The sequence below is a fragment of the Thamnophis sirtalis genome, unplaced genomic scaffold, assembly GCF_051295495.1.
Source record: "Thamnophis sirtalis isolate CommonGarterSnake01/CBP01778 unplaced genomic scaffold, rThaSir2_p1.2 scaffold_3, whole genome shotgun sequence".
NCBI lineage: Eukaryota > Metazoa > Chordata > Lepidosauria > Squamata > Natricidae > Thamnophis > Thamnophis sirtalis.
This window is the reverse complement of record NW_028261383.1, coordinates 153,270,242-153,296,195: the sequence shown is the minus strand read 5'-3', so window position 1 is coordinate 153,296,195 and position 25,954 is coordinate 153,270,242. Positions and strand designations below refer to the sequence as shown.

At 46.1% G+C, this 25,954-nt stretch overlaps 2 protein-coding genes across 2 annotated transcripts in view; both read left to right on the top strand.

The window, feature by feature from the left end:
- The first annotated feature begins 7,516 nt into the window (after positions 1-7,516).
- On the top strand, positions 7,517-11,164 carry LOC148048263 (uncharacterized). Its single transcript, XM_087708268.1, has 3 exons — positions 7,517-7,658; positions 10,425-10,483; positions 10,988-11,164. The coding sequence occupies exons 1-3, from the start codon at positions 7,568-7,570 to the stop codon at positions 11,162-11,164; spliced, it is 327 nt and encodes a 108-aa protein (XP_087564394.1). The 5' UTR covers positions 7,517-7,567.
- A 3,676-nt stretch (positions 11,165-14,840) lies between these two features.
- Positions 14,841-25,954, top strand: part of LOC148048262 (sterol O-acyltransferase 2-like) — a 33,323-nt gene continuing 22,209 nt past the window's right edge. The window contains exons 1-5 of the mRNA XM_087708267.1: positions 14,841-14,875; positions 16,001-16,108; positions 23,689-23,971; positions 24,838-24,913; positions 25,811-25,892. Of these exons, the coding sequence (XP_087564393.1) occupies positions 14,841-14,875; positions 16,001-16,108; positions 23,689-23,971; positions 24,838-24,913; positions 25,811-25,892 (584 nt within the window). The remainder of the gene's footprint in view (positions 14,876-16,000; positions 16,109-23,688; positions 23,972-24,837; positions 24,914-25,810; positions 25,893-25,954) is intronic.

Below are 25,954 nucleotides of genomic sequence, written 5' to 3'. Positions count from 1 at the left end.
CTCTGGCCAGCTTAGAGGCATGGAGCTGCCATTCAGGGGAGAAGACTGGGCCAGCTGCCAAGACTCACCATCCCACCTACACAAATTGAAGAAATTCATGCTAATAATCCATGATTAATTGCCAGGTGGTTTCGCTCTGGATCACAAGGTGATGGATGTGCGCATGCGCAGGCTGCAGCTTATCTTAATTACCAATGTAGCTATGAAAGATGGTGGGTGTTACATTTTGTTGACGCAGCCGGCAGGCGGGGCCAGAGTCGCAAGTTCCCGATTGGCCCTGGCATGTCCTCCGGCTGGCGGGAGAATCGCCAGCCACCTATTGGCTAGACGCCTGACAGCCCTTGTATATAAAGAGCTGTCATGCGGGCGAGCGCTGTCCGAGTCCTGAAGTTCTGTTGTACCGTTTAAACTGTTAATAAAGCTGTTATACTTTACCTCACTCCTCGTACATAATACTGGGGACGAGGATGACCGACTCGGACCCCGTCATCGTCCCTGCCCTGGCTCCATCGTCTGTGTTCGCTGCTTTCAGGCCAGAGGCCGAATCATGGGACACCTTTTTAGAAAGGTTCGAGGTTTTCCTCATGGCTCACGACTTCTCTGAGCTCCCTGAGGGGAGCGTTGAGGTACTTTCCTCCACTATTGCGGACCAGAAATGTTCGCCACCGCCAGGGCTCTAGCTGCACCGGCCCCAGTACACTCTCTGCCACTGGATGTTCTCATGGAGCGGCTCAAGATCCACTATGAGCCTTCGCCCTCCAAATATACCTGCCGGCAATATTTCCTGCATTGTATTCAGACGCAGGGCCAATCCATCGCACAGTATGTGGCCGAACTATGGGCAGCTGCCATCAACTGCGAATTTGCCGATTTAGAGGATGCCCTCCTTGAACAATTCATTTATGGGCTCCTCAACATCAACCTGCACAGGAAGATTTTGGCGCGCACCGAGCTCTCAATGAAAATAGCAGTGGACGACGCCCGGGCTTATGAGATGGCTGGGCAGTCCACCCCTGATGTCTGCCGTTTCCCACCATCGGCGTTGTCGGCGCTGCCCAACTCTGCTGTCCACAGCCAGATGTTGGTCCTCGACCCTTGTGCCGACGCCATTTCCTCCGTCGACCGCCTTTGTGCCCAGCCTCCTCGAGATGGCGGCGTGTGCCTCAGTTGTGGCGGCCGCCATCCCAGGGCTTCCTGCCATTTCCGCATGGCCATCTGCCGCCGTTGTGGCAAGAAGGGCCACATCTCCAACGTCTGCCGCTCTGCTTCGGGGGATGCTCGAAACCCGAGGCCCCCTCCTCCTCCACCTCCTCCGCCTGCTCAGCCTGCTGCTAGCCGCCGCCAGCATCCCAGGTCCTCTTCATCCGCCCGCATGAGCTGCTATGCTGTGTCCGCTCCTGAGCCTCCCCTGCCCAATTGGCAGGCCGATTCCACTGCTGCCTCTTCCTCCTATGGCGGCCAGGGTAAGATGCATCTTCGCATCTTACTCACAGGCCGCCCTGCAAGATGGAGTTGGACATGGGCTCCGCCTGCACTATTATGTCATGGGACACCCTGAGGTCACTTATACCAACCCTCAAGGCTAGCCAGCTAGGTCCAGCTGACTGCCTCCTCCGTGACTATCAGGGGAATTCCATCCCCATTCTGGGTTGTGGGCACTTCCCTGTCACTTTCTGAAATTTCCGGGGCTCCCTTCCCCTGGTAGTTGTCCAGCACCCCCATGCCTCCCTCCTAGGGCTGGACTGGTTTAGGGCTTTTGGGCTGAGCATAGCCAGGATCAATTCCCTCCGCCTTACCTCCTCCCTAGATTCCCTCTTGTCGGAGTTCACTGATGTTTTTTCCGACACCCTGGGGTGCTACACTGGCATCCCCATTTCCCTCAATTTGGACCCCACGGTGGTGCCCATCCACCTGAAGGCCCGACAGGTTCCGTTCGCCCTCCGGGCTCATGTGGATGCCAAGATTGACAAGCTTGTCTCTCAAGGCGTCCTGGAACCTGTTGACCACGCCCCCTGGGAAACCCCTATTGTTCTCACCTTGAAATCTGATGGCTCCCTGAGGGTCTGCGCCAATTATAAGGCCACCCTGAACAAGGCCCTGCAGGCGCATCCTTACCCTGTCCCTGTTGTGCAGCACATCCTGCACTCCTTGGGCAGCTAAGCTGGACCTGGCCCAAGCCTACCAGCAGCTGCCGGTAGATGAGGCCTCCACCACAGCGCAAACTATAGTGACCCACCGCGGTGCCTTTAAGTGCCGCTGCCGGCTGCAGTTCTGGGTCAGTGTGGCTCCCGGGATTTTCCAAGGGCTGATGGAGCGGGTGCTCCATGGCATCCAGGGGGTCGTTCCCTACTTTGACAATGTCCAGATTGCCACTCCCAACCAATCAGGACTTGTCAAAATGCTTAGGGCTGTCATCTCCCATTTCCGTGCTGCCGGCTTGCACTTAAAGTGCTCCAAGTGCAAGCTCGGTGTGCCCTCCATGGAGTTTCTAGGTTTTCTTGTAGATTCCCGTGGAATCCACCCCACCCCTTCCAAAATAGAGGCCATTGCCTCCGCCCCCACGCCCACTTCCAAAGTGGACTCCAGGCCTTCCTGGGGCTCCTAAACTTCTATTCCTCATTCATCCCGCACAAAGCCTCCGTTGCAGAGCCCTTGCATCACCTCCTTGATGCATCGCCCCCTGGTCCTGGACAGACTGCGAAGCGCATGCGCTCGTGGCTGTCAAAACTCTCCTGACTACTGCCCCTGTGCTCGTCCAGTATGACAAGCACCTCCCACTCCTTCTAGCATGTGACCCTTCCCCTTCGGGGAAACGCCGCGTTTCTTCCTGCAAAGCCCTTCTGGCGTCAAGCGGAACTCTCGGGTTGCCCGAAGGGCTTTGCGCCGCGGGAAGAAACGCGGCTTGAGGCGCAAGGACGGTCCTGGCTGTGGGGCGCAGACTCGGTAAAAGCCTCTCTTTGGTTCCCTCCTCCTCCTCCTCCTCCTCCTCCTCCTTTCTGGAGCCCCTTCCTCAAAGATTTGGTACCAAAGCAATGGCGGTGAGGAAGTTGTGTCTTTTGGATTTTGCACTGTTGTCTTTTTAATGGTTCTCAGACTGGTTGAACCTTTAGCAGCTGGGGTGATATTCTTTACTGTTAAGGTTACAATTGGATGTGTTGGACAAATCTTAAAAGATGAAACTTTTATTAAAACGTTTGACTTAACTAAAAACATCTTCCTTTTTCTTCTTCTTCTTAAATATGATTTATTTATTTATTTTTACTTCAGAAGTTTGATGACCGTTGTACAAACTAATCCAACCTAAATGTAGAGGAGGAGAAGAAGGGGGGGGATTTAAAAAGAGCAGAGGAAAAAGAAAAGAAAGCATGAAGAAAACATAAAGAAAGGGATGGGAGGGAGGGAAGGAAGGAAGGCACTTTATGTTGAAACAGAAAATATTATATAAGGAAGAAAATGGAAATAACTTAGGAAGGAAGGAAGGAAGGAAGGAAGGAAGGAAGGAAGGAAGGAAGGAAGGAAGGAAGGAAGGAATTGCACTTAATATTGAAGGAAAAGAGAATGAAGGAAAAAGTATTGGAAGGATTGAAAGAAGGAAGGAGGAACAAAGAATTACACTTAATATTGAAATGGAAAAGAAAATATAATGAATGAAAGAAGAAGTATAGGAAGGGAAGGAAGGAAGGAAGAAAGAAAGAAACAAAGACTGTTGAAACAGAAAAGATAATATAAGGAAGAAAATGGAAAGACGTATAGGAAGGAAGGAAGGAAAAAAGGAAGACAATGTTGAAATGGAAAAGAATATAAGGAAGAAAATGGAAAAAAGTATAGGAAGAAAGGAAGAAATGTACTTAATATTGAAACAGACAAGGGAGTGAAGGAAAAAATATTGGAAGGATTGAAAGAAGGAAGAAAGAATGGAAGGAACAAAGACAATGTTGAAATGGAAAAGAATATAAGGAAAAAAATGGGAAAATGTTAGGAAGGAAGAATTACACTTAATATTGAAACAGTTGAATATAATGAAGGAAAAGGAAACAGGAATAAGGGAGGGACAGAGGACTTCAGCTCCCAGAATTTCCCTGGCTGAAGAATTCTGGGAACTGAAGTCCACCCCTCGTAAAGTGACCAAGGCTGGGAAAAGAATCCGCACTAGGGACAATGCAAGCTATGCTTCACCCCGTCAGTCCATCTTAGCGTGCAAGAAAGACATCAGACAACGCCATAGTTGCTATGGTAGCATTTGGCTATGCGCAGCGATGCTCTCCTGGTCTTTATGGGTGGGAGGGGGGCAGTTGAGCTATGATGCTAATCCCCTCGTGGGAACACAGAGGGTGGGAGAAGAGAACCAAAGAACTTCAAACTCCAAGGTTCTGGAGTGGAGAATAAGGGGATCAACTTTGTCTAAATGATATTGACATATAAAGAACGGTTGTAGGAACTGGGTATGTCCAGTTTGATGAAAAGAAGGACTAGGGGAGACATGATAGCAGTCTTCCAATATCTCAGGGCCCAGGGTTGCTCCAAAGAAGAGGGAGTCAAACTATTCTCCAAGGCACCTGAAGGCTGGACAAGAAGCAATGGATGGAAACTAATCAAGGAGAGAAGCAACCTAGAACTAAGGATAAATTTCCTGACAGTGAGAACAATTAACCAATGGACCAACTTGCCTCCAGAAGTTGTGAATGCCCCAACACTGGAAGTCTTTAAGAAGATGTGGGATAGCCATTTGTCTTAAGTGGTGTAGGGTTTCCTGCCTAAGCAGGGAGTTGGACTAGAAGACCTCCAAGGTCCCTTCCAATTCTATTTCTATTGTATTCTCTATATTCTATTCTTTCTCTGTTCTATTCTAATCTCTTCTGAACTAAATGTTTATCTAGAACTCAAATAAATAGCTGCTTTTTGGTTTTATTTTTTTTAATATTTATCAGTCTCTCTTTTATTCCATACTTCTGGTTGAAAGACTATTCTATGTCATGCTAAACAAATGCATATTCTAGTGGCGGCGGGAGCTCGTTGGCATCTTCAGCAGCAGCCCTGCCTCCTGTGAAAAAACCGAAGATGGAGCAGATCCACGCAGATGACGTTGCTGCAACATGACTGGAGGAGGAATTCTGGGAGTTGAAGTCCACAAGGCTTAAAGCTGTCAGGTTTGAAGACCCCTGGGTTTTTTTTCCTAAAGGGTTAGGGGTGCGAGGGTCTTGTAACTTGACAGCTTTAAGACTTGCACGCTTCAATGCCAGAGTTTCTGAGCCAACATTTTGGTTGCTAAGCAGGACCGTTGTTAAGTGATACTGATATTATATAACACTTTTAATTAAGCGGGTACCTTGAATAAACATAACTTTGAGTTTCAAATAATACTGATTTCGTTGTTGTCTTAGGTGACATCTGTGAAAAAAATTCAGGTGCTCAGGCATGAAAATGTGCCGCTCAAACACTATACTTTTCCGCTCACACTGAAAAAAAATTAGAGGGAACATTGGTCAAGTAGGAGACTGACACGCCTGCCTACCTGAGAGACTATGTCACCAACGTAAGTTGGGGATTGGACATTGTTCATTCTAGGATGGGAGAGGTGTTACGTATGGATGTAGGTTGATAAATTTACATGTTTTCACATGCTCACCGTGGATTGGTTGTCCAAACCCTGGGAAGTTTAAACAACTGTCATTGGCCGGCTGGTATGCCGGACCTCCTTAATTTACATGTTTTTACATGCTCATTGCGAATTGATTGCCCAAACCCCGGGAAGTTTAAACAACTGTGATTGGCCAGTCGGAGCTCCTTAATAGGGGTCACTTACTCTTGAAATAAAAAGTGCTGAAACTGACTCACGCCTCTTGCCTGCTGCTTTCTCGACAATCTAACAATGTGACTTGTAGTTCCTGAATCAACACATATTTGCTTGCAAACATAAGGTGCAATTTTTGGATTGAAAAGCATGCTAATTATCTGAAGAAAATCACTTTATTCTTTCACACTTTTGGTCTTCTGTAATTTAATCTGTTTCTCCATTCTACAAATAGCTTTTAAATGGCCCTTTTTCTTGCACACAAAGCATTCACATGTTTCTTGCTTCGCGTAACTCCTATTTTTCGTCTTTAAAGTAGACTCTGCAACAGAAACCCGGACACTATTAATGTTTTGTGTTTTACACTTATATTGACCCACAAGCTTGCCCTTAAAATATCCCAATATCAGCTTGACATCTCAACCTGCCTCAAATGCTGTGAAAAGGATTTCATAACTTTCTAATAAATTACTAATAGTATTGCAACATGAAAATCTTTTATTGCTTCTCCTACACCTCTCAGGCATTCAATCATTTCCAAGATGTGATCATATAATCCTGCATAGCCTGGCCTTTCATCTTGGTTTGGTATAGCTTTCCAAACAAATGCAGTTGATTGCAGAAATTAGGTCTTTCATGCACCTTTTGTAATCCCTCCCACATTTCTTTAGCAGTTTCACATATATGTATATGATTTTATCATCTTCTATGCTAAGGGAGATTGTGCTCTGAGCTCTCTGAGCTTTCTCTATCAACACAGGTATGTGATTTACTCTTTTACATGATAAACTGAGTTGCTAATTGATTGAATATGATAATGGAAAGACAATTAAATATAGGTTAAAATATATGAAATATGGATGCATATAGAACTCTTAAGAAGATGAACAAAGTGAGGTGTGTATTGCTTGTTATTTTACAGAGCAGATCAATGGAATTGTAATGAACATTGAGCAGCAAGGATTGTTATTTAAAGACAATTAAATGTAAGCTAAGTTAAGACAAGGAAAAATGGAGGGGGAAGCTGAAACATACTTATAATGAGATTATAAAAACAGAATTACAAATTATTAAAGATGTTTATTAATTTAAAATTATAAATACCATCAACATAAAATGGAGCCTGGTCAGAGGCTGAAATACACCAAGTAAATGAGATGAAGAGTGTGTAGGAGAGGAGAGAGGTAAGGAAGAGGAGAGAGTTGGGAGAGAGGCCGCGGGGGGAAGAGGAGGAGAGAAAGAAGGGGTGGAAAAGAGAGAAAGGAGAAGGAGAGAGGAAGGGGAAGTAGAGAAGAGAAGGATGACAGAGGGAAGAAAGAAGGGAGGGAGGGGGAGGAGAGAGGGAGGAGAAAGTGATGGATAGGTACAAATATGGTGTATGGAGAGCAGAAGAGCCAATAATCATTTTTGGGGGTTGATGGTAAGACTAATGATATAAATATTTAATAATATAAAACAATGTTGGCTATGTAATAGTATACATGTGGTTATTTGTTATGAAAATGAAAAAATAAAAAACTTTTTATTAAAAAAAGAACTTTTTTGTGCAAAATTCAGCTGAAAATGTATAACGTACTAATCAGGATAGGGAGATCAGACTTCTCTATCTTTACTATCACTACCTGACACTAGTTAACTCATTGGTGTATTAAGGAAGTGCAAAGTTCTAACACCAAAGGCTTTCTCTCCTCCCCCCCCCCCCCCCAGTGAATTAGTTCTCTGACTGCTGGACTGGAGTATGAAATTAACCTAAGAAACTCTACTTTCAGAACCATTATGGACCCAAGGGAAATAAGCAATGGAAATATGAGACAAAGACGTTATCAGGAGCAGACCAGGGGAGAAGAGGAGACACAATTACTCAATGGTAAGGGGGCATTTAAGGAGCATGGATGATATATTTTGTTACACAAATTGGGGGATATCCCTGCTGTGGATTAATAATCTGGGGATTTTCGATTAGATCTTGGAAAAGTAGTACTATACAGAGATTAGCATTTTGGGAGCCTCAGCAAAAAACGTTATATTTACTAGAGAGCTATGTAGTGTCCCTCAAATGCTTTGGAATCCAATCCTAAGAATCTCCTGCCATTCCAAACACCTGATAAAAAACTGCAGTACTTGTAGTTAAAGGAATAATGTTTGTTGTATGTATTCTCCTTAATACAGATATTCATAAAGTAAGTGTAGGGGTGGAAGGGATTCAGGAACAGGAGATAATCAAATGTACATTAAAGTAATGGGAAAATAGAGGGGAGTTCTATCGATGTGGTTCTACAGAAGGGGTGAAGAGACAGTTCAGTCCAGACATTATGTGTGAGAGAAAGAGGCTGAAGACAATCCTTCCCTAATAATGTATTGTAGATGCAGATAGAAGAGTCCAGGGTTTGGCAAGATTCTGTCTATAGGTCTGAAATAATAAAGAACTCAGCTGGGAAGAATCACTGCATGTCATTCTTGGTTTGGGGCCTGACAGCAACCTATGAAGTGGGGCAGAGAGGCAAGCATCCTATAATGATTGATTCACATATCAGTAAGAAATAATATGGAAATTTATGACAAAAAAGGTCAGGAGTTATGCATGAATAAGGTGACCAGATGTCCCAATTTCAGCAGGACGGTCACGCTTTATAACAATTTGTCCCGTGTCCCGGGCCGTTTTTAAAAAGTCCCGATTTTCTGACTTCATGTTGAAAGCCCAGTGGATTTGCTTAAGAAATACTAACCGGGGCAAGACAAAAGACACCCTGTCTAATCCCTCTCTCTGTCTCAGTACTTTCATTGAAGATATTAAAACTTTAAAGCAAGAAAACGGACCCCCCCTGCGCGCCCCTTTTACCTCATTTTATAAGAAAAAATGACCAAGTACCATAGAGCTCCAGGAAATGCTTGGCTAGAGGGGCCGCGAGTGTTACTTCCTGGATTTTCCGGAGGGGAGGGGCACGGAGGTTGGAGATCGGCTCATGTGGAAGAAAAAATGGTGCCAAAGTTTCTTTGAAAAATATTTCCCTGACTAATTTCACCATTTTAATTTGATCAGTTCTTTGTATTAACATCTACATCATTCTGGATTGACTTGTGCCTGGTAACTGAGCTGGGTTTTTTTCTTTTATTTTTTTAATGTATTTTAAAATAATATTTTATTTATTGTGCACAGGATTTTTTAAAATAGCTTTATTCTGTGTGGATTCTTTTTTTAAATTGTCTTAGACTATTTAAAAAAAGATTCTATCCAAAATACAAAATACCAGCTGCAGTTATTCACTTAAGAACTGTGGCAAGAAAGGTGGTATAGTGACCAAAGTTACAATGGCATTGAAAAAAGTGACTGATGACCATTTTTCACACTTAGTGACCATTGCAGCATCCTCATGGTCACGCAATCAAAATTTTGATGTTTGGCAACAGATTCGAATTTATGATGGTTTCAGTGTCCTGGGGTCATTTTAATTGCCTTTTGACAAAGTCAAATGGGGAAACCAGATTCACTTATGTTACTAACTTATCAGCTGCAGTTATTCACTTAAGAACTGTGGCAAGAAAGGTGGTATAGTGACCAAAGTTACAATGGCATTGAAAAAAGTGACTGATGACCATTTATCACACTTAGCGACCATTTTCACACTTAGCGACCATTGCAACATCCTCATGGTCACGTGATCAAAATTTTGATGTTTCGCAAAAGGTACAATTTATATTTGTAAATTGTAGTTATGTTGAAATAAAAAAAATTACAATACTATTTTTGCATTATATGAAAATTTTTGTTGCTCCGTATAAAATTTTTAATCAAGCTCCCCCCCCCCCGGTCAAAGGTGTCCCTCTTTACCAATCTGAAAATCTGGTCACCTATGCATGAAGAGCAGGTGTGTCTTTGATATTTGTCCAGAAATGCTAAAGTTCATCTTTCACAGACAAAACAATGCAAGCATTTAGTTGAAGGAAACAAGGAACATCTTAGTTAACTGGTTACAAAGAAAACATTTGGGAATTTTCATCACAAGACCGTAACACTGTTGTTAAGTGAATCTGTCTTCCCCATCGACTTTGCTTTTCAGAATGTCGCAAAAGGGGATCTAATGACCCCAGTACACTGCAACCATCAAATACATGCCAGCTGCTAAATATCCAAATTTTAATCCCCTTCCCATGGGGATGCTGCAATGGTTGTAAGTGTGAAAAATGGTCATAGGTCACTTTTTTCAATCTCATTATAACATCAAACAGTCATTACATGAATGGTTGTGGACTACCAGTACTACACTCTAATATTTGTCAGACGTTCTGACAATATTTCTTCCTCCTTATCTACTCCTTATCTAAACACAGGCTTCCCGATCTGCTGGTTAAAAGAGGCTACTATAGTATGGAAATCTGTTTTTAAAAAAGGCTACAAAACTGAATAAAAATTATATGCTATATAATGAACTTCAGAAGCCTGGTAGAGATAGTTTTGGACCTATTTTATCCATCCCAAAGGAAAGAGAATGTAAAGAGTGGGGGAACAAATGTTTGAAATTTTGAGTAGTAATTGAGAACAAAAAATTCTGTCTAATCCAAGCAATGAACTGACTTCCTCCATTCGCCCAATGTCAATCATGCTTTTAAACAGAAGCTGTTTCTAATTCTCTAGCAGAAGCTGAACACTGGGAGAAAATTACTGCCCACATCCAATGGAAGAGACACCTGGAGGTAATAATAGATATCATAATAATAGGTAATAATAAAAGCAGGAGGAAGATGGACTGGAGAAATAAATATTCTCCCTAAATGATGAATTATCAAGAATGATGAAAATGGCCAACTCTATGGCTCCATAGTCCCATGGTCTCTATACTTGTGATAGAGGATTAGCTCCTGTACGTTTATTAGGTTTTCTGAGCAAGGGAGCTTCTGTAACAGATCAAAGAAGGGAAGCAACTGAACAGAAAGTTATAGCTAATTGGTGGAGGAGAGCTGCCACTGCCTGAGGCAATCTAAGCTGTGATTAGTTGCTATGTGCTCTCTGCAATTTACCTCATGATGTTCCTACTGTAAATATATTTAGTTATATAAAACTGCAAGTTCAGTGTTAGCATCTCTGACTCCATTTGGACGTCATCTGTGCAATTCCCTAACAGTGTCCATCACCTAAATGCATTCTAGGAATCTATGACAGGACTGGGCATCATTAAATTCCCTCTGTTTTATTGGTAGGTAATGAAGGCGAAGGTACTAGAACAGGTACACAGTCAGCTGAGTGATCTCTTAGATAAGGCCTTGGAAGAAGCAGCTCATTCCAGATCCCAGCAATTGAGTGTCATCCCAGCAAAGAAGCAAAGCAGGTGGAAGCGGTTCCTGGCAATTGATTTTACACAGGGATGGGGAAAATAGAGTCATCAGGCAGTGCTGGCTCAATGGCCTTGAAACAGAGATGGGCACTGCCTCCTATAGTCATCACTGACTGTGAAGTAAAATCCTCAGGGATTCTTACCTTTACCCCCCTTCTCAGAGGTGAGAAGGGTTTTGAGAGAGATACTAAATATTACCTGCTTTGAAATCTTATCTTGCAGAGAGAAGGATCAGCTACTGAAGAAGAAAGTCTTTGTCCCTCAATGGTCCTTTTTTGAGTAAGTATGCCTGGCTATGGTATGAACCAGACTTAGTCAGAGGGACAAAGTGCAAAGTAGTTAAAGTATAGTTAAATAAATAATTGATAATGGTAATAAGGTATACATATGTATTGCTATTATAAGTAATAATTGGATATGAATATTGAATGGTACCTATGAAAGGAAGATTAGAATTTTTTGGTTCCATATAAAAGTTAATAAAAAAAAGAACTTAAGTTTTGATTATTAGGGGGGAAATGTTATGATAAAGGATATACCGTATATACTCGAGTATAGGCCGACCCGAATATAAGCCAAGGCACCTAATTTTACCACAAAAAACTGGAAAAGTTATTGACTCGAATATAAGCCTAGGGTGGGAAATGCAGCAGCTACCGATAAATTTCAAAAATAAAAATAGATACCAATAATGCCATTGCCCATTGAATAACATATACAGCCTGCCTGTGCCCATTAAATATACAGTAGCCATTGTAAAAATTTGCTCTGCATAACAAATTATTATCACATAATACCGGTGTATTCAATGAAATACTTCACTCACCTCATGATGCTGATGTCCCGCTGTGATGATGATGTCCCGCCTCCTATGACACACGGCACAGTGATTCCTATCATTGGATCACTGTACCAGAGGAGGTGGGACATCGCTATGTGGCTGCTTGCCATAACAAGGAGGAGGTGGGACATCGTTGCAGAGCGGCAGGAGGGGGAGGAAGGGGAATCGTAAGATAGCCCTGCATTACATTAGAACGTGAGGAGGGGGGATGGTGCGGTGCACGCTGCGCGGCAAACTGACACAGAGGGAGGGGAAACTCAGGGGCGCTGGGCCATTCACGAGCGTCACCCAGCGGCATGGCCCCGCCCCTTTTTCTCCTCCATTTCAGGCAAATTTTTCACTGACTCGAGTATAAGCCGAGGCGGCTTTTTTCAGCTCAAAAAGTGGGCTGAAAAACTAGGCTTATACTTGAGTATATACAGTAGTCAAATAAATGAGGGATAATTATATATATATATATATATATATATATATATATATATATATATATATATGTGTGTGTGTGTGTGTGTGTGTGTGTGTGTGTGTGTGTGTGTGTGTGTGTGTGTGTGTGTGTGTGTGTGTGTGTGTGTTTTCTGAGGTTTTCGCGGGTGTTAGTATGTAGGTCTCTAGTTGTTCGGGTTTTCTCCCACGTAGAATTGGAGATGTCTTGGCGACGTTTCGACGAAGTCACATTCGTCATCCTCAGGCTACTGCTGACTACTTCAGGTTTGGTGTTTCCAGGAGTAGTGGAAACTCCTGGATATATATATATAAAGTCACAACCCCTGGTATGCCCAAATATGGGAGGAAGTTCACTGTTTCCATTCTCTGTCCATCGGCTCGTCATAAGAGACCATCCAGACAGAAACCCAATATTTTTACTGTTGCCTTTGTTACATTTATGTTGTATTTATTTATCAGCACATAGTATAACATAAAGAAATTGGATGTAAATTGTAAACAGTGATTTGGAAAGGAGGATTAGAAATTTTTTTCACTAAATATTATGGATGTTTAACAGTGGTGGGTTTCAAAATTTTTAGAACCTTTTCTGTGGGTGTGGCCTATTTTGTGAGCGTGGCTTGGCAGTCACATGACTGGGCGGGTATGGCCAACTTGACATCACTCATGCACACTCAATCACATGACCACCACCACCACCCAAGCCATGTGGCAAAATTTTGGGGGACTCTTATGAAGGGGGGGGAAGAGAGGGGAAAACCTCCTAAAAATAGACAACTGGAGGATTAAGGGCCAAAATTAGGGAGATCGGAGAAGGCAGGACAGAGAAGAATCCAATAGAAAGCTATCACATGCTGGAGAAAGAACTTTGGGACATCGGAGGAGACAGAACAGAGGGGAATCCAGTAGAAAGTTATCACATGCTGGGAAAAGAATTTTAGGAGATCAGAGGAGGCAAGACAGAGGGGAATCCAGTAGAAAGCTATCACACACTGGGGAAAGAATTTTGAGAGATCGGAGGAGGCAGAACAGGGTTCCACCACAAAACCGCGCTCGACTAAACCGCTCTCAACTAAACCGTGTAGCTTACGTCATCAACATGGAGACAGAAGCACGCTGTAAACGCTAAACCTAAAATTAACCCCTAAACCTAAACCTAACCCCCCTAAACCTAATCCTAAACCTAACCCTAAACCTAACCCTTAACCTAACCCTAAACCTAACCCTAAACCTAACCCTTAACCTAACCCTAAACCTAACCCTAACCCTTAACCTAACCCTAAACCTAACCCTAACCCTTAACCTAACCCTAATCCTAACCCTAACCCTTAACCTAACCCTTACCTTAAGTTGTATCGGCTTGCTTTCAAAGCGCTATTTAAAGCATCCTTCTTTCTCCGCGCTGGCTGTTGTCGCCCTGTTGATGACGTCAGCGATGGGGTTTAATCGGGCGCGGCTTAGTCGAGCACGGTTTTGACGGGTCACGCAGAACAGAGAGGAATCCAGGAGAAAACTCCTGAGCTTGCCGCTGCTGTCTGGTGGATTGTGCCGCTGGAGCTTCTCCATTCACCACCTCCACTCCCAAGTATGGGACTTGACACCGAATTGCACGTGTGGTGTTTTGGCTGCTTTCAGCAGCCTCTCTCCTATAGTGTTGCTGGGTCTAGATGCTCATTTTCCTACTTGGACTCCAGGCTGTGCCCGCATGCTCACTGCTTTTCCTTCCCTATCCCAGAAGATGAGGAAACCCAGAGTCTCATCCTTCTTTTTAACCAGGTGGCTGTCAGAAAGAAGAGGACAGCTTCTGCAGCTTGTGCAGAGCCTAATCCTCGCCTCCTGTTCTTCAGCTGCTGCACAAGCCCACGTGCTGTGCGCTGCCCTCTTTTCTCTTGACAGCTGCCTGGTTAAAAAGCAGGTCCGGAACCAATCCGGGAAGACCAGGAACGCGAGGTCCCCGAACTTTTCAAAGACGGCAGCCGTGCCGCAAAAGCTCCCGCCACCATCCACACCCCCATGACCATGCTTTCTGGTGGCCAGGCATCTTAGGCAAGTCCAGGGATCTTGCAAAGGCCTTGTGAAGTCCCCAAACTTGTCAAAGACCCCGGCCGCACCACGTAAGCTCCTGCCGCCATCCCCACTCCCTCGCCGGTGCTTTCTGGTGGTCAGGCATCTTAGGCAAGTCCAGGGACCTTGCAAAGGCCTTGTGAGGTCCCTGAATTTGTCAAAAACGCCGGCTGTGCCATGTAAGCTCCCGTCGCCATCCCCACCCCCGCGCCCATGCTTTCTGGCAGCCAGGCATCTTAGGCAAATCTGGGGACCTTGAAAAAGCCTTGCAAGGTCCCCAAACTTTTCAAAGATGCCAGCCATGCCACGTAACCCCCGCCGCCATCCCCACCCCCGCGCTTTCTGGCGGCCCTGCAGCCCTGCGCTATAAATGAGGCAGCAACAGAGAGCCAAGCAGGAAAAAAGGTAAGTGGGTTTAGATAGGGTTCTTAGAAGCGGGCAGGGCAATTGATGAGCCAGCCAATCAGTGAGTGGGGAGGTAGGATAGTGTGGACAGGTGAGGGGAGCGGGTGATGGAACGGCTTCTGGGCAGGCGGGGTGAGCGAGCAAGCGACAGGCCTGGAGCAGGCATTCCAGAAGTTACTTCTGGGTCCACTGGTCGAACCTCCTCTCACCAACCCGTTCTCCTGAGCCAGTGCGAACAGGTAGAAACCGACCACTGATGTTTAGCCAGAATAGACCATAAGGATTTAGCATTATTGGAGGATATTAGAAATAGCAAATGAAATGCCAGTATGTGATTATGTTTTAAATCTTGGTATATTTTATGATAAAGGACATTTAAACAATTATAGTCAAATGAAAATGGAGGTATGATGATGGTAATATGTATAAATATATCTTGAGTTAAAATACTTGAATTAATATGAATTATGGTTGATGACTGTGGAAGAGATGCACGAAAGTCTTTTGTAACCAACTGATACACTTTCTACAGTATGTAAAGAAGGAGGATTCTTTGTGTTGTGTTTGTTTTGAAAATAACAAATACTTTTTTTAAAAAAAAGACTTAGTCAGAGGGACAATGTGCAAAGTAGCCGGCTCTCTAAGGCCTCAGGTTATAAAGGTGGCCTTGGGCAAATAACTGATTTTCCACTGTTGATGAAGAACAAGAATTGGAAACAGCCCAATAAGGTTTGTTCCATAGCCACACAATGCTGAGAGTCTTTGGTGGGTGCCAGGAGAGTATAAAAAGAATAGATACAAAATAGGAAACAAAATAGAGTATTTTGATGGGAAACAAAATAGAGTATTTTGATGGGAAACAAAATAGAGTATTTTTGAAAGGATTAGGTTGATTAGCACAATACTACAAAAAGTTATTATTAGCATATTAGAAGAAATAAGAGATGGAACATTTTCCCCCCAGCCACTTGAATATTATTTCTTTTGTACAAGTGAAACTACAAGTTTTTGCACAGAACACTAAATGAAAATCTTTGGTTCCCAGTTTTTGTCCAATGATCTCCAGATGCCCATCTTTCCCAACTTCTGTTACTTACTTGCTGGCAACTTGTCTCTCTTTTGCAGCACGTTGCTGGAGGTGGAATATTTCCGCAGAATCCATCACATATTTGTGGCCGTGCTCTGTATCTTTGTCCTCAAACAAATCACTGTGGATTCCATCGATGAAGGACGGTATGATTCAGAAAAGGGGGCAGGATAGAAAGGCTGTCCTCTGATGTATGCTAATTCTGGGGAGAATGTGGGATATGATGCTATTTGTTTTATGCTAAGGAACACAGTAGTAATCCTAAAAGCACATTTACCTAATCTTTAAACTTAGGTCCCATCCAAAGTTTAACATCCTTGAGGCCTTGCAGGCAGTTTGACCCTGGTGCATCTCCTCCCATTTGTCACTGTTCATCTATTAGCTGAAAAAAAATGGAATTTGTTCTTCTCCTTGTCTTTGTGCTCCTGTTAAACAGTAACACTTGGGACCCTCCTATGCCTGCCTAGAGATTAAACCTAAGTGAGAAATGCATCCATTGGTGCCACCTTTGCTAGGCATCCAAATACACTCCTCTATGCTAATCATCTAGTTACACAGATACACTTCTTCTACTCCTTCTTCTGAATGAATCTTGTTACCTTTTGGATCTTTCTATGGACGTGTTCATGGCTGAGCATATGCGTTGTTTCACATTGTATGCAACTGCCATTTGTTGTCATGATTTGTATTTGTACTATATTCCATTCCATTTGACCAGTGGTCAAACAATAAATAAATTGATTAATTGACTGATTGACTTTAAGAAAAGCAGGCTAAATTTACTATTAATACAGGAATGGGAAAATGTAGAAAATAGGAACAGTGAAAGATATTACATGAAGGAAACTAATCCTTTTGGAGAGGATGGGATATGAAAAAATACAAATGACCATGTGATGGTGGCAGGGAGATATAAAAATATTTGCTGTGTCACCTATATTTCAGATGGATTTTTGTAATCCAGATCCAGTAGCCATAGGAAGGAAAAACATAAGGATCTAATCAGGGTTAGTCATCGGGACCAGAGGTTTAGTCTTCCGAGTTTTGGACTCGTGCTGGAGCCCATCTTCAGGGAACTTCTCTCTCAATCCGCCCTAAGAGAATTGATAGGAGCATTAGACTCTATATTCAACAGATCAGAGATACAAGAGCCAGAAAAACATGCCATTAATTAGGCAAAAGTATTGGCAATACTGATTGCACACAAACCAAACTATCAGTTCTGTCCAATGGAGCAACACACCTTGAAAGACCTGGAAAACAAACCAACAAACATTCAGGTGAGAGAGGAGTTCCCTGAGGATTTGCTCCAGCACGAGTCTGAAGCTTGGAAGATCAAACCTCCAGTCCCGGCAATTGACTCTGATTGAATCCCCCAACATTATCCTGGGATACGTATTTTTGCCTTCATTCATGGGAAGTCTCCATCGGCCTATGAAAAATCTGGTTCTGGCATCATTCCCGCCTTTTGGCCATTCTGCTCACTGTAATATTTATTTGTTTTTAATGCTGTATGCTGTTAAGTATTCATGCCCAATTAATATTCATGATGCCAGCAACAGCCTCTTGCTTTCTGATTGGCTGAAAGGCTGCAGAGGGTGTTGCCGGCCTAGAGTTATAGTTGATTGGCCGAGGGACTGACGTCAGCGGTTGCTGCCTAGTCCCCGGCCGGTGATTGGTTAACTGTTTCGTATAAATACCTTTGGCGCGCGTTGTGTTCTTCGAATCGCTGTCAGCTTAGAATAAAGTAGTTTTGTTTGTTGAACCCTGGCTGCCGCGTCGTCCTTCCTTCGCTACATAAAACTGGCGACGAGGGTGGGATCGCGATTCCGCGTAGCCTAGGGTAGAGAGAGAGGTTCCATCAGCCAGCTGCCACAAGCCGCAAGTCGCGCCGGCACCGAACGCTGAGGAAAAAAAATTTTCCTGTCACAACCTCCTCTCCTCAGCCTGTTACTAACTCCTGGCTAACATGAATCCTTTGCCGCCTTTCGCTCCGTTCGGCTCCGCCGGTGAATCCTGGGAAGGGTTCATGGAGCGGTTTGAGACATATCTCATAGCCACGAAGAACCAGGCTCAAACCGATGAGGAGAAATGTAGTTTTTTTTTATCCTGCTGCGAACCTTCCATGTTCGCCTCAGCCAGAGCTATGGCTGCTCCCAGACCCGCTTATAAACTAGGTTGGGACAACCTGATGGCTAAACTGAAGGGACACTATGCCCCGACGCCTTCTAAAATAGCCCGCAGCTTTGCGTTCCGCCGACGAGTGCAAAAGCCGGGAAAGTCAATCAGCCAGTTCTTGGAAGCCCTACGCACGGTAGCGTCCCAGTGTGATTTCTCGAATCTTGAGGAAAACTTAGTAGAGCAATTCGTGTGCGGAGTGCGGGACGTCCATCTAAGAAGCCGCATGTTCCGCTACCACGATATTACTCTCCTACAAGCGGTGGAAATTGCCAGAGCAGCCGAGCTCTCTGAGCAGTCCACCGCTGATCTGGAGCGGCTACAACTGCCGTCACAGACCCAAGGACACGTTCCATTCACTCCGCCGGCCTCCCAAATCCATGATATTGACTTTGATGACTTTCCGCCTCCCGAGGACCCGGGGCCCGACAACGTCGGCCTAGTACGAGCTCAACCCCGGCGAAGACAACCGGCTACATCAGCGGCCGCGCCGCAAACCTCCAAGGCGTCTTGCCTTAGTTGCGGCGGCCGCCACGACCGCCAGACCTGTCAGTTCCGGAACGCTATCTGCCGCCGTTGCCAGAGGCAGGGGCACATTGCCCAAGTCTGCCGAGCATCCTTGCCGGCCCCTGCCTTCTTCCAAGCCAGCGAAAGGCCCCAATCGCAGCCGCGCCGCCAGCCCCCGCGGCCAACGCGCAGGGGAGACGACTGCCACAATGTGTCCTCACCGCAGGCAGTGGAGAGCTCAATCAACCAAGCCTCCGCCGGAGCCCGAAAGATAACAGCCAATGTCCACCTGGCAGGTCAGCCGTGCCAAATGGAGGTGGACTCCGGCTCCTCCCGTTCGTTGCTGTCCTGGGCCATGTTCTCCCGCCTCTGCCCTACTGTGCCCCAAACGAAGTTAGCCCCAACCCGTTTGCTTCTGAGGGACTACCAGGGAAAATTGATTCCCGTCCTGGGGTCTTTCCCTATTTCAGTTAGTTACGGCAACTTTAATGGGGAGCTGCCAATCATTGTTGTAAAAAACGCCCTGCCGGCCCTTCTCGGCCTTGATTGGTTCCCGGCCCTGGGGTTGTCCATTGGGGGGGTGCACCGGGTGATTCCCTCTTCAGTGGAAGACGTCTTAAATGACTTCGCTGACGTTTTCGATGGCCAGCTCGGCTGCTACAAGGGAACCCCCATCTCCCTTAGTTTAGATCCCCAGATTGCTCCCATTCGGCTGAAAGCCCGCAGGGTGCCTTTTGCCTTGAGGGCCAAGGTTGACGCCGAGCTTGACAAGCTCTTGGCGCAGGGAGTCATCGAGCCAGTAGATCACGCTCCCTGGGAGACCCCCATAGTCCTTCCGGTCAAGCCGGATGGCTCGGTGAGAATCTGCGCCGACTACAAGTCGACGATCAACTTGGCCCTTCAGGCAAACCCCTATCCAGTCCCTGTTGTGCAACACCTGCTCCACTCCTTGGGGCAGGGTTGCATCTTTGCCAAACTGGATATGGCGCAGGCCTATCAACAGCTCCCGGTGGATGACGATGCGGCGGCTGCCCAGACCATCGTCACCCATCGTGGGGCTTTCCGTTGCCGCCGCCTGCAATTCGGCGTGTCCGTTGCCCCGGGGATCTTCCAGAGCCTCATGGAGCGTCTGCTCCATGGTCTACCGGGGGTTGTGCCATATTTCGATGATGTTCTGATCGCTGCAGCCAGCCACTCAGAACTCATCGATGTATTGCGGAAGGTCCTCAGTCGTTTCAGGGGCGCGGGATTGAAATTGAAGAGCAGCAAATGCTCATTTGCTGTCCCTAGGGTGGAATTCTTGGGCTTCTTAATAGACGCCCAAGGCATTCACCCTACACCGTCCAAGATTGCTGCCATTAGGAACGCCCCCGCTCCCACCTCCAGGGCGGAGCTACAGGCGTTCCTAGGGCTGCTCAATTTCTACGCCCCCTTTATTCCGCACAAGGCGTCACTAGCCGAGCCGCTGCATCGGTTGCTTGACCGATCCGCGGCCTGGCGCTGGGGCAGCCGCGAAGCGCATGCGTTCGCGGCTGTCAAAGAGACGCTGACGTCATCGGCAGTCCTGATTCAGTATCATGACGGGATGCCTCTGACGTTGGCGTGTGACGCCTCCCCGTTTGGTCTAGGGGCGGTCCTGAGCCATGTCCTCCCGAATGGCTCAGAGGCCCCTGTGGCCTTTTATTCCCGGACACTCTCCTCGGCGGAGCGGAACTACAGCCAGATCGACAAGGAGGCTCTGGCTGCAGTGTCCGGGATTAAGAGGTTCCATGACTACCTCTACGGTCGGCACTTTACTCTTGTCACCGACCATAAGCCGCTCCTTGGGCTTTTGGCGGGTGACAAGCCAACCCCCGCCATCTTGTCCCCCCGAATGACTCGCTGGACGGAGTTCCTCGCAGCGTATTCCTATACGCTGCTCTACCGTCCTGGCAAGCAGCTGGGGCATGCGGATGCCCTAAGCCGTTGCCCGCTGCCGGAGACGGACACCGCCCCCGTGCCAGCCCTCTCCGTCCTCTCCATTGCCTCCTCCGGCTTTCCAATCTCGGCCGCAGACGTTGCGGCCCACACGAAGGCCGATCCAATCCTCTCCCAGGTCGCTTCCTGGGTTTTGAGGGGATGGCCAACAGACAAAGTGGCAGAGGGCTTTCGGCCCTTTAAAAATCGCCAGGCGGAAATCTCTCTCCACGGGGGTTGTCTCGTCTGGGGGGATCGGGTGCTGATCCCCGCCGCGCTTCGGCCACAAGTTCTGGATCTGCTCCACAAGGACCACCCGGGCATAGCGCGGATGAAGGCGTTGGCCCGTAGCTATGTCTGGTGGCCCTTGCTGGACACAGAGATAGCGGCCTATGTAGGCCGCTGCACGACTTGTCAAGTGTCCAGACCCAACCCCCCCACCGGGCCTGCTCGCGAGTGGGAGGCTCCGAGAGGCCCATGGTCCCGCCTCCACATCGACTTCGCTGGTCCCTTCCACGGCCAGAACTTCCTGGTTGTGGTGGACGCCTACTCCCGGTGGGTGGAGCTGGTCCTGATGGGCTCTACCACAGCCGAGAGCACGGTTAGGGCCTTACGAAAGTTGTTCGCAACCCATGGGTTGCCGGATGTGATAGTTTCGGACAACGGGCCCCAGTTCACGTCCACCACTTTCCAGGAATTCTTGGCCGAGCAGGGGATCCGGCACGCGCCCGTAGCCCGTACCACCCGGCTAGCAATGGCCGGGCGGAGCGGGCGGTCCGCTCAGCGAAGGAGGCGCTGGGCCGCATGGACCGGGGCGACTGGCAGGCGAGGGTGGCGGCTTACCTGCTAAGCCAACATTCCACCCCCTGCCCAACCACCAACAAAAGCCCCGCGGAGCTCTTGATGGGCCGGCGCCTGCGGACTCCCCTGGATAGGCTTCACCCGCTCTATTCAGGGGATCAGCCGAGCAATCTGGGGGTTCTCCCTCCCCGTTCGTTTAAGTTAGGGGATCCCGTGTGGGCCCGTTCCTTTGCGGGGGAGCCGAGATGGGTTCCAGCTTCTATCATTGCCCTGACCGGCCCATGTTCTTTTAGGATCCGATTGGCTGACGGATCCCAATGGAGACGCCACCTGGATCAGCTAAGGAGGCGTCTCCCGCCGCAGGCCGGCTGCCAGGAATCCCCGAAAGACAACACCGCAATACCGGGGTTGCCATGGGAAGCCTTCGCCACTCCAGGCCTCAACCTGTGCCAACCACAAAACACTCAAGCCGAGGGACCGCAAACAAGGGCCTTCGCCACACCAGGCCCTACCTACCAGAGCGCCACCTGCAGGGACGCCGAACTAACATCTCAACCCGTCCTAGGAAACTCGCAGGCCTACAATCACAACCCCGGGGACACTCCCCCGAGGGTTCCTCCTACGCCTTGTGACGCGGCCCCACGGCCTAGCCTACCTCTGCAGTTGAGCCCGCCTTCTGGGCCTTTTCAAAATGGCGTGCCTCGGAGCTCCACTCCCTTTGGGGAGGAGCTACGAGGAGGTCCTCCTCCGCCGACGACTGCCCCTGCAATGAGAAGATCTGGGCGGGTTCGGCGCCGCCCAGCATACCTCCAAGACTACGCATGCTCCGTTTCGGGCATGCGCAGAACTGGGGGGAAGGGGTGTTAAGTATTCATGCCCAATTAATATTCATGATGCCAGCAACAGCCTCTTGCTTTCTGATTGGCTGAAAGGCTGCAGAGGGTGTTGCCGGCCTAGAGTTATAGTTGATTGGCCGAGGGACTGACGTCAGCGGTTGCTGCCTAGTCCCCGGCCGGTGATTGGTTAACTGTTTCGTATAAATACCTTTGGCGCGCGTTGTGTTCTTCGAATCGCTGTCAGCTTAGAATAAAGTAGTTTTGTTTGTTGAACCCTGGCTGCCGCGTCGTCCTTCCTTCGCTACATAAAATATGCTGCCATGGGCCACTTTTTAATTGGAAGCCTTACAAATGAAATAATTCCTCAAAGGAAAAGAAGGAGAAGGAAATGTCCATGATAGGCAAATCCTTGAAATCACCAGCAGTTCTGTAGAAGCTGAAGCATTGTTAGAAATTCTGCTTTATTCTATAGAAATGGCAGAGGGTTATTATACAGCCATACAGATTGGTAGCAGAGGATGGTTATGTAGCTATACAGATCAAATAAAGTGTACAGTGTATAGTCACTATGGGCCTTGCTGCTTAATGGTTTCAACTGTCACAACTGTTGCAGGAAACTCTCCTCAGAACATAAGAGAACCATAGATTATAACCATAGGTGCTAAGTAAACACTGCCATCTACTGGCTGATTAATTCTGTAGTTGGAATACATTCTAACATGTATTGGAACAAGCATGAAGCAGATCAAGGAAGGAGTCCAATAGAAGACAGAGAGCCAAGCTCACATTCACAGTCAGGGATTAATTGGGTCACTTTGGGTTAGTTGATCAATCTCTCAGCTTTCACTGGGGATAAGATCAGGAGGAAAGTCCAGGTATTTCACCTTGAATTTTCAAAATGGAAGATTTACAGGTAATAAATGTCTTATACAATTACCTAAGCTCCACATGAACTGTAGAAAGCTCAGGGGAATGTACAAAAAAAGGATTGGACATTATTCTGATAGGAATGTTGAGTAATGTTCCTAATATGACAGACCCTTCAAAAAAACCTTGCCGTCCTCTATTCCTGGTCCATTTAAATTCTGCTAGGAACCTTTTTGTGGGTCCAATATTTAAGGATGAGCAATAGTTGAAATTATGAAGGTTATGAAACAAAGATTATGAAACAAAACAAGATTATGAAACAAATGAGGGGAACTGATCGTAATTTTTTCAGTTGGAGGTAGGTTTTCCGTCATTTTAACTCTGTTCTGACTATTTTGAAGAGTTCATGGGAACTTTCATGAGTTTCCTTCCTCAAAATAGCAGGACCAATCCCCTTCATTTTTCATCAGTCATGCCACTGAATATTGGGGATAACCCAGAGAAACTGCTTATTTCACTTGAAACATCCTCATCTTTTGGGCAGCATCCTTAGAATACTTTTTCTTCTTTCTCTTCCACAGTCTTGTTTTGGATTTCGAGCTCTTTATCATTGGCTTTCAACAGCTGCCCACAGCACTCTTGGCCTGGCTCTGCATGTTCCTCTACACCTTATTTGTGCCCTATCAGGCCCTGCAAATGTGGTCAGGCTGCTTGAAGATGACCAGGTTCCCCAACCTCTTGACGGCCACCTTGGTGTTCCTGGTGCTGCTCTGCCATGCTGCAGTGCTGGGATTCTTCCCCGTCTACATTGCTGTCTACTGTAATTTGGGAATTGCCTCCCGTAAAATTGTCCTCTTTGAGCAGGTATGGCATTGGGGCAGCACAAAGAAAGTGGGTACAGGGGAAAGGAGTTCTTAAACAGAAATGGGAGACGCTAAGGTTGACATTTGAAGTGAAGTTGGAATTATGAAGGAATTCTAGTTGCCTCAGGACATCTCAGTGTGAAACGTAAAGATAGTAGCAAGCGCTAGAAAGGCCCCCTGTAGCATAAATGTATACTTCCATACACAGGCCATATATTTGCCATTGTACAGAGAAGACATGCCAACCTCACTCCAGGTTTAGGTAGCTTTCTCCTGTCTGGCATCCGGTGGTGGGATTCAGCCAGTTCAAACCACTTCAGGAGAATCAGTTGTTTACTTTCTGAGCAGTTTGGTGAACTGGTTGTTGGAAGAAATCATTAGGGCAGAGAACCGGTTGCTAAATTATTTGAATCCCACCACTGCTGGTATCCTCTGAACGGCCTAGACAAACCCCAAATAGAGTCATTAAGGATAGGCCAGGTTAAAGATACATACTTCCCTATACATTGCCCTGAAGAAGATATACAGTACATTTTTAAAAGTCTTGTGACAGAAGATATGGTCCTTAGCAGACATCGTCATGTTATGTCATATATAAATGGTGACAGTAGCACTTGCCATGGCCTCAAATATATGTTCTTCTTGCTAGCTAGAATAAAAGCAGATTTCATACAAGCAAGATGTTGAGTAGAAAGATAGTATAGCTTACAGTTAGCCAAGTGAGTAAGCAGGGGCCATTTCCGTCTGAAAAGTCTAGACAGACAGAGTGGGGAGCACCATGGGATCCATAGGATCCACCATGGGAACATGGGAACAACATGACTCAACTTCACGCTGTTTCCTTGCTCGTTCCCCTGTCTGGCATAGATCCGGTTCCTGATGAAAAGCTACTCATTTCTGCGAGAATCGATGCCTCCTCTTCTCCACGCTAGGAACCAAGTTGGTGAGTTGACTTGGAGATTCTTAGTGCTGATTACGATAGCTACAAGTCACCCTCATAGTCCCCAAACTGATTTTCCACCAATTGCAGCATCTGAGTTGTAGCATAAGATAATCATGTAACCATTGGCTTCCACATGCTGATTGCTATCACAGACTTTCTCAACCTATGAAAGAATTGGATTACACTTTCTATTTGCCTATCAGTGATTTGGTAGATGTTGTAAGTAGATTTTAAGTGTTGCAAAATACTAAGAAAAGTAATATGGAAGCAAAGCAAAGGAAACCTCTTGCCTGGGTCAAGTATATTTCTCCAAATTCCTCACAAATCACAATTTCTCCTATTTGCCAGCCTTTATTTTGCAGAAAAAACTGCAGAATATAGGTGATTAATCCTTGTGAATACATGGAATTCCTTGTTTGTTGCTTTTGTATACCAATGGAGGCAGATTTTCAGAAAGCTGAATTCTGCATCCTGTATCACAACTTAACTACTTTTTGTACATGAAATGTATCATAAGCTATTTTTTCTACATAAGAAATATGCTAATAAGAAGAGCTGTGGTGGCACAGTGTTTAGAATGCAGCATTGCAGGCAGATTCTATCAAATGCTAGATGTTTGATTCTCACCAGCTCAAGGTTTATCTTCCATTCTTCCAAGGTTCGTAAAATGAGGACCCAGATTGTTGGGGACAATATGCTGACTCTGTAAGAGACGGCTGTAAAGCTTTATGAAGCTATATATACTGTAAGAATAATTGTTATTGCTATTGCTATCGTCATGTACAGATTAAGCTTTGCTTAATTTCCACTTGAGCAACATGGAAGCTCCAGGGCAACTATTTCTTCAGTGCAGCTGAAGTTTCAACCATTCCTTTGCTTCTTTCCCTCCCACTCCAGGGAAGATAAGCTGTCCTGAATTCTCAACCTACTTATATTTTCTCTTCTGCCCAACTTTGATCTACAGAATGAGCTATCCAAGGTAACTCCTTGCATATTGTGTTTTTGGGCTCCCTGGTTTCTCAGCTCTGTGAGAAAAGGAAT

Coding starts and splice junctions, on each gene's coding strand:
- LOC148048263 (XM_087708268.1), top strand. CDS start 7,568: ATGGACCCAAGGGAAATAAGCAATGGAAATATGAGACAAAGACGTTAT. Junction 7,659..10,424: donor GGAGACACAATTACTCAATG/GTAAGGGGGCAT, acceptor CTAATTCTCTAG/CAGAAGCTGAACACTGGGAG. Junction 10,484..10,987: donor AATGGAAGAGACACCTGGAG/GTAATAATAGAT, acceptor TTTTATTGGTAG/GTAATGAAGGCGAAGGTACT.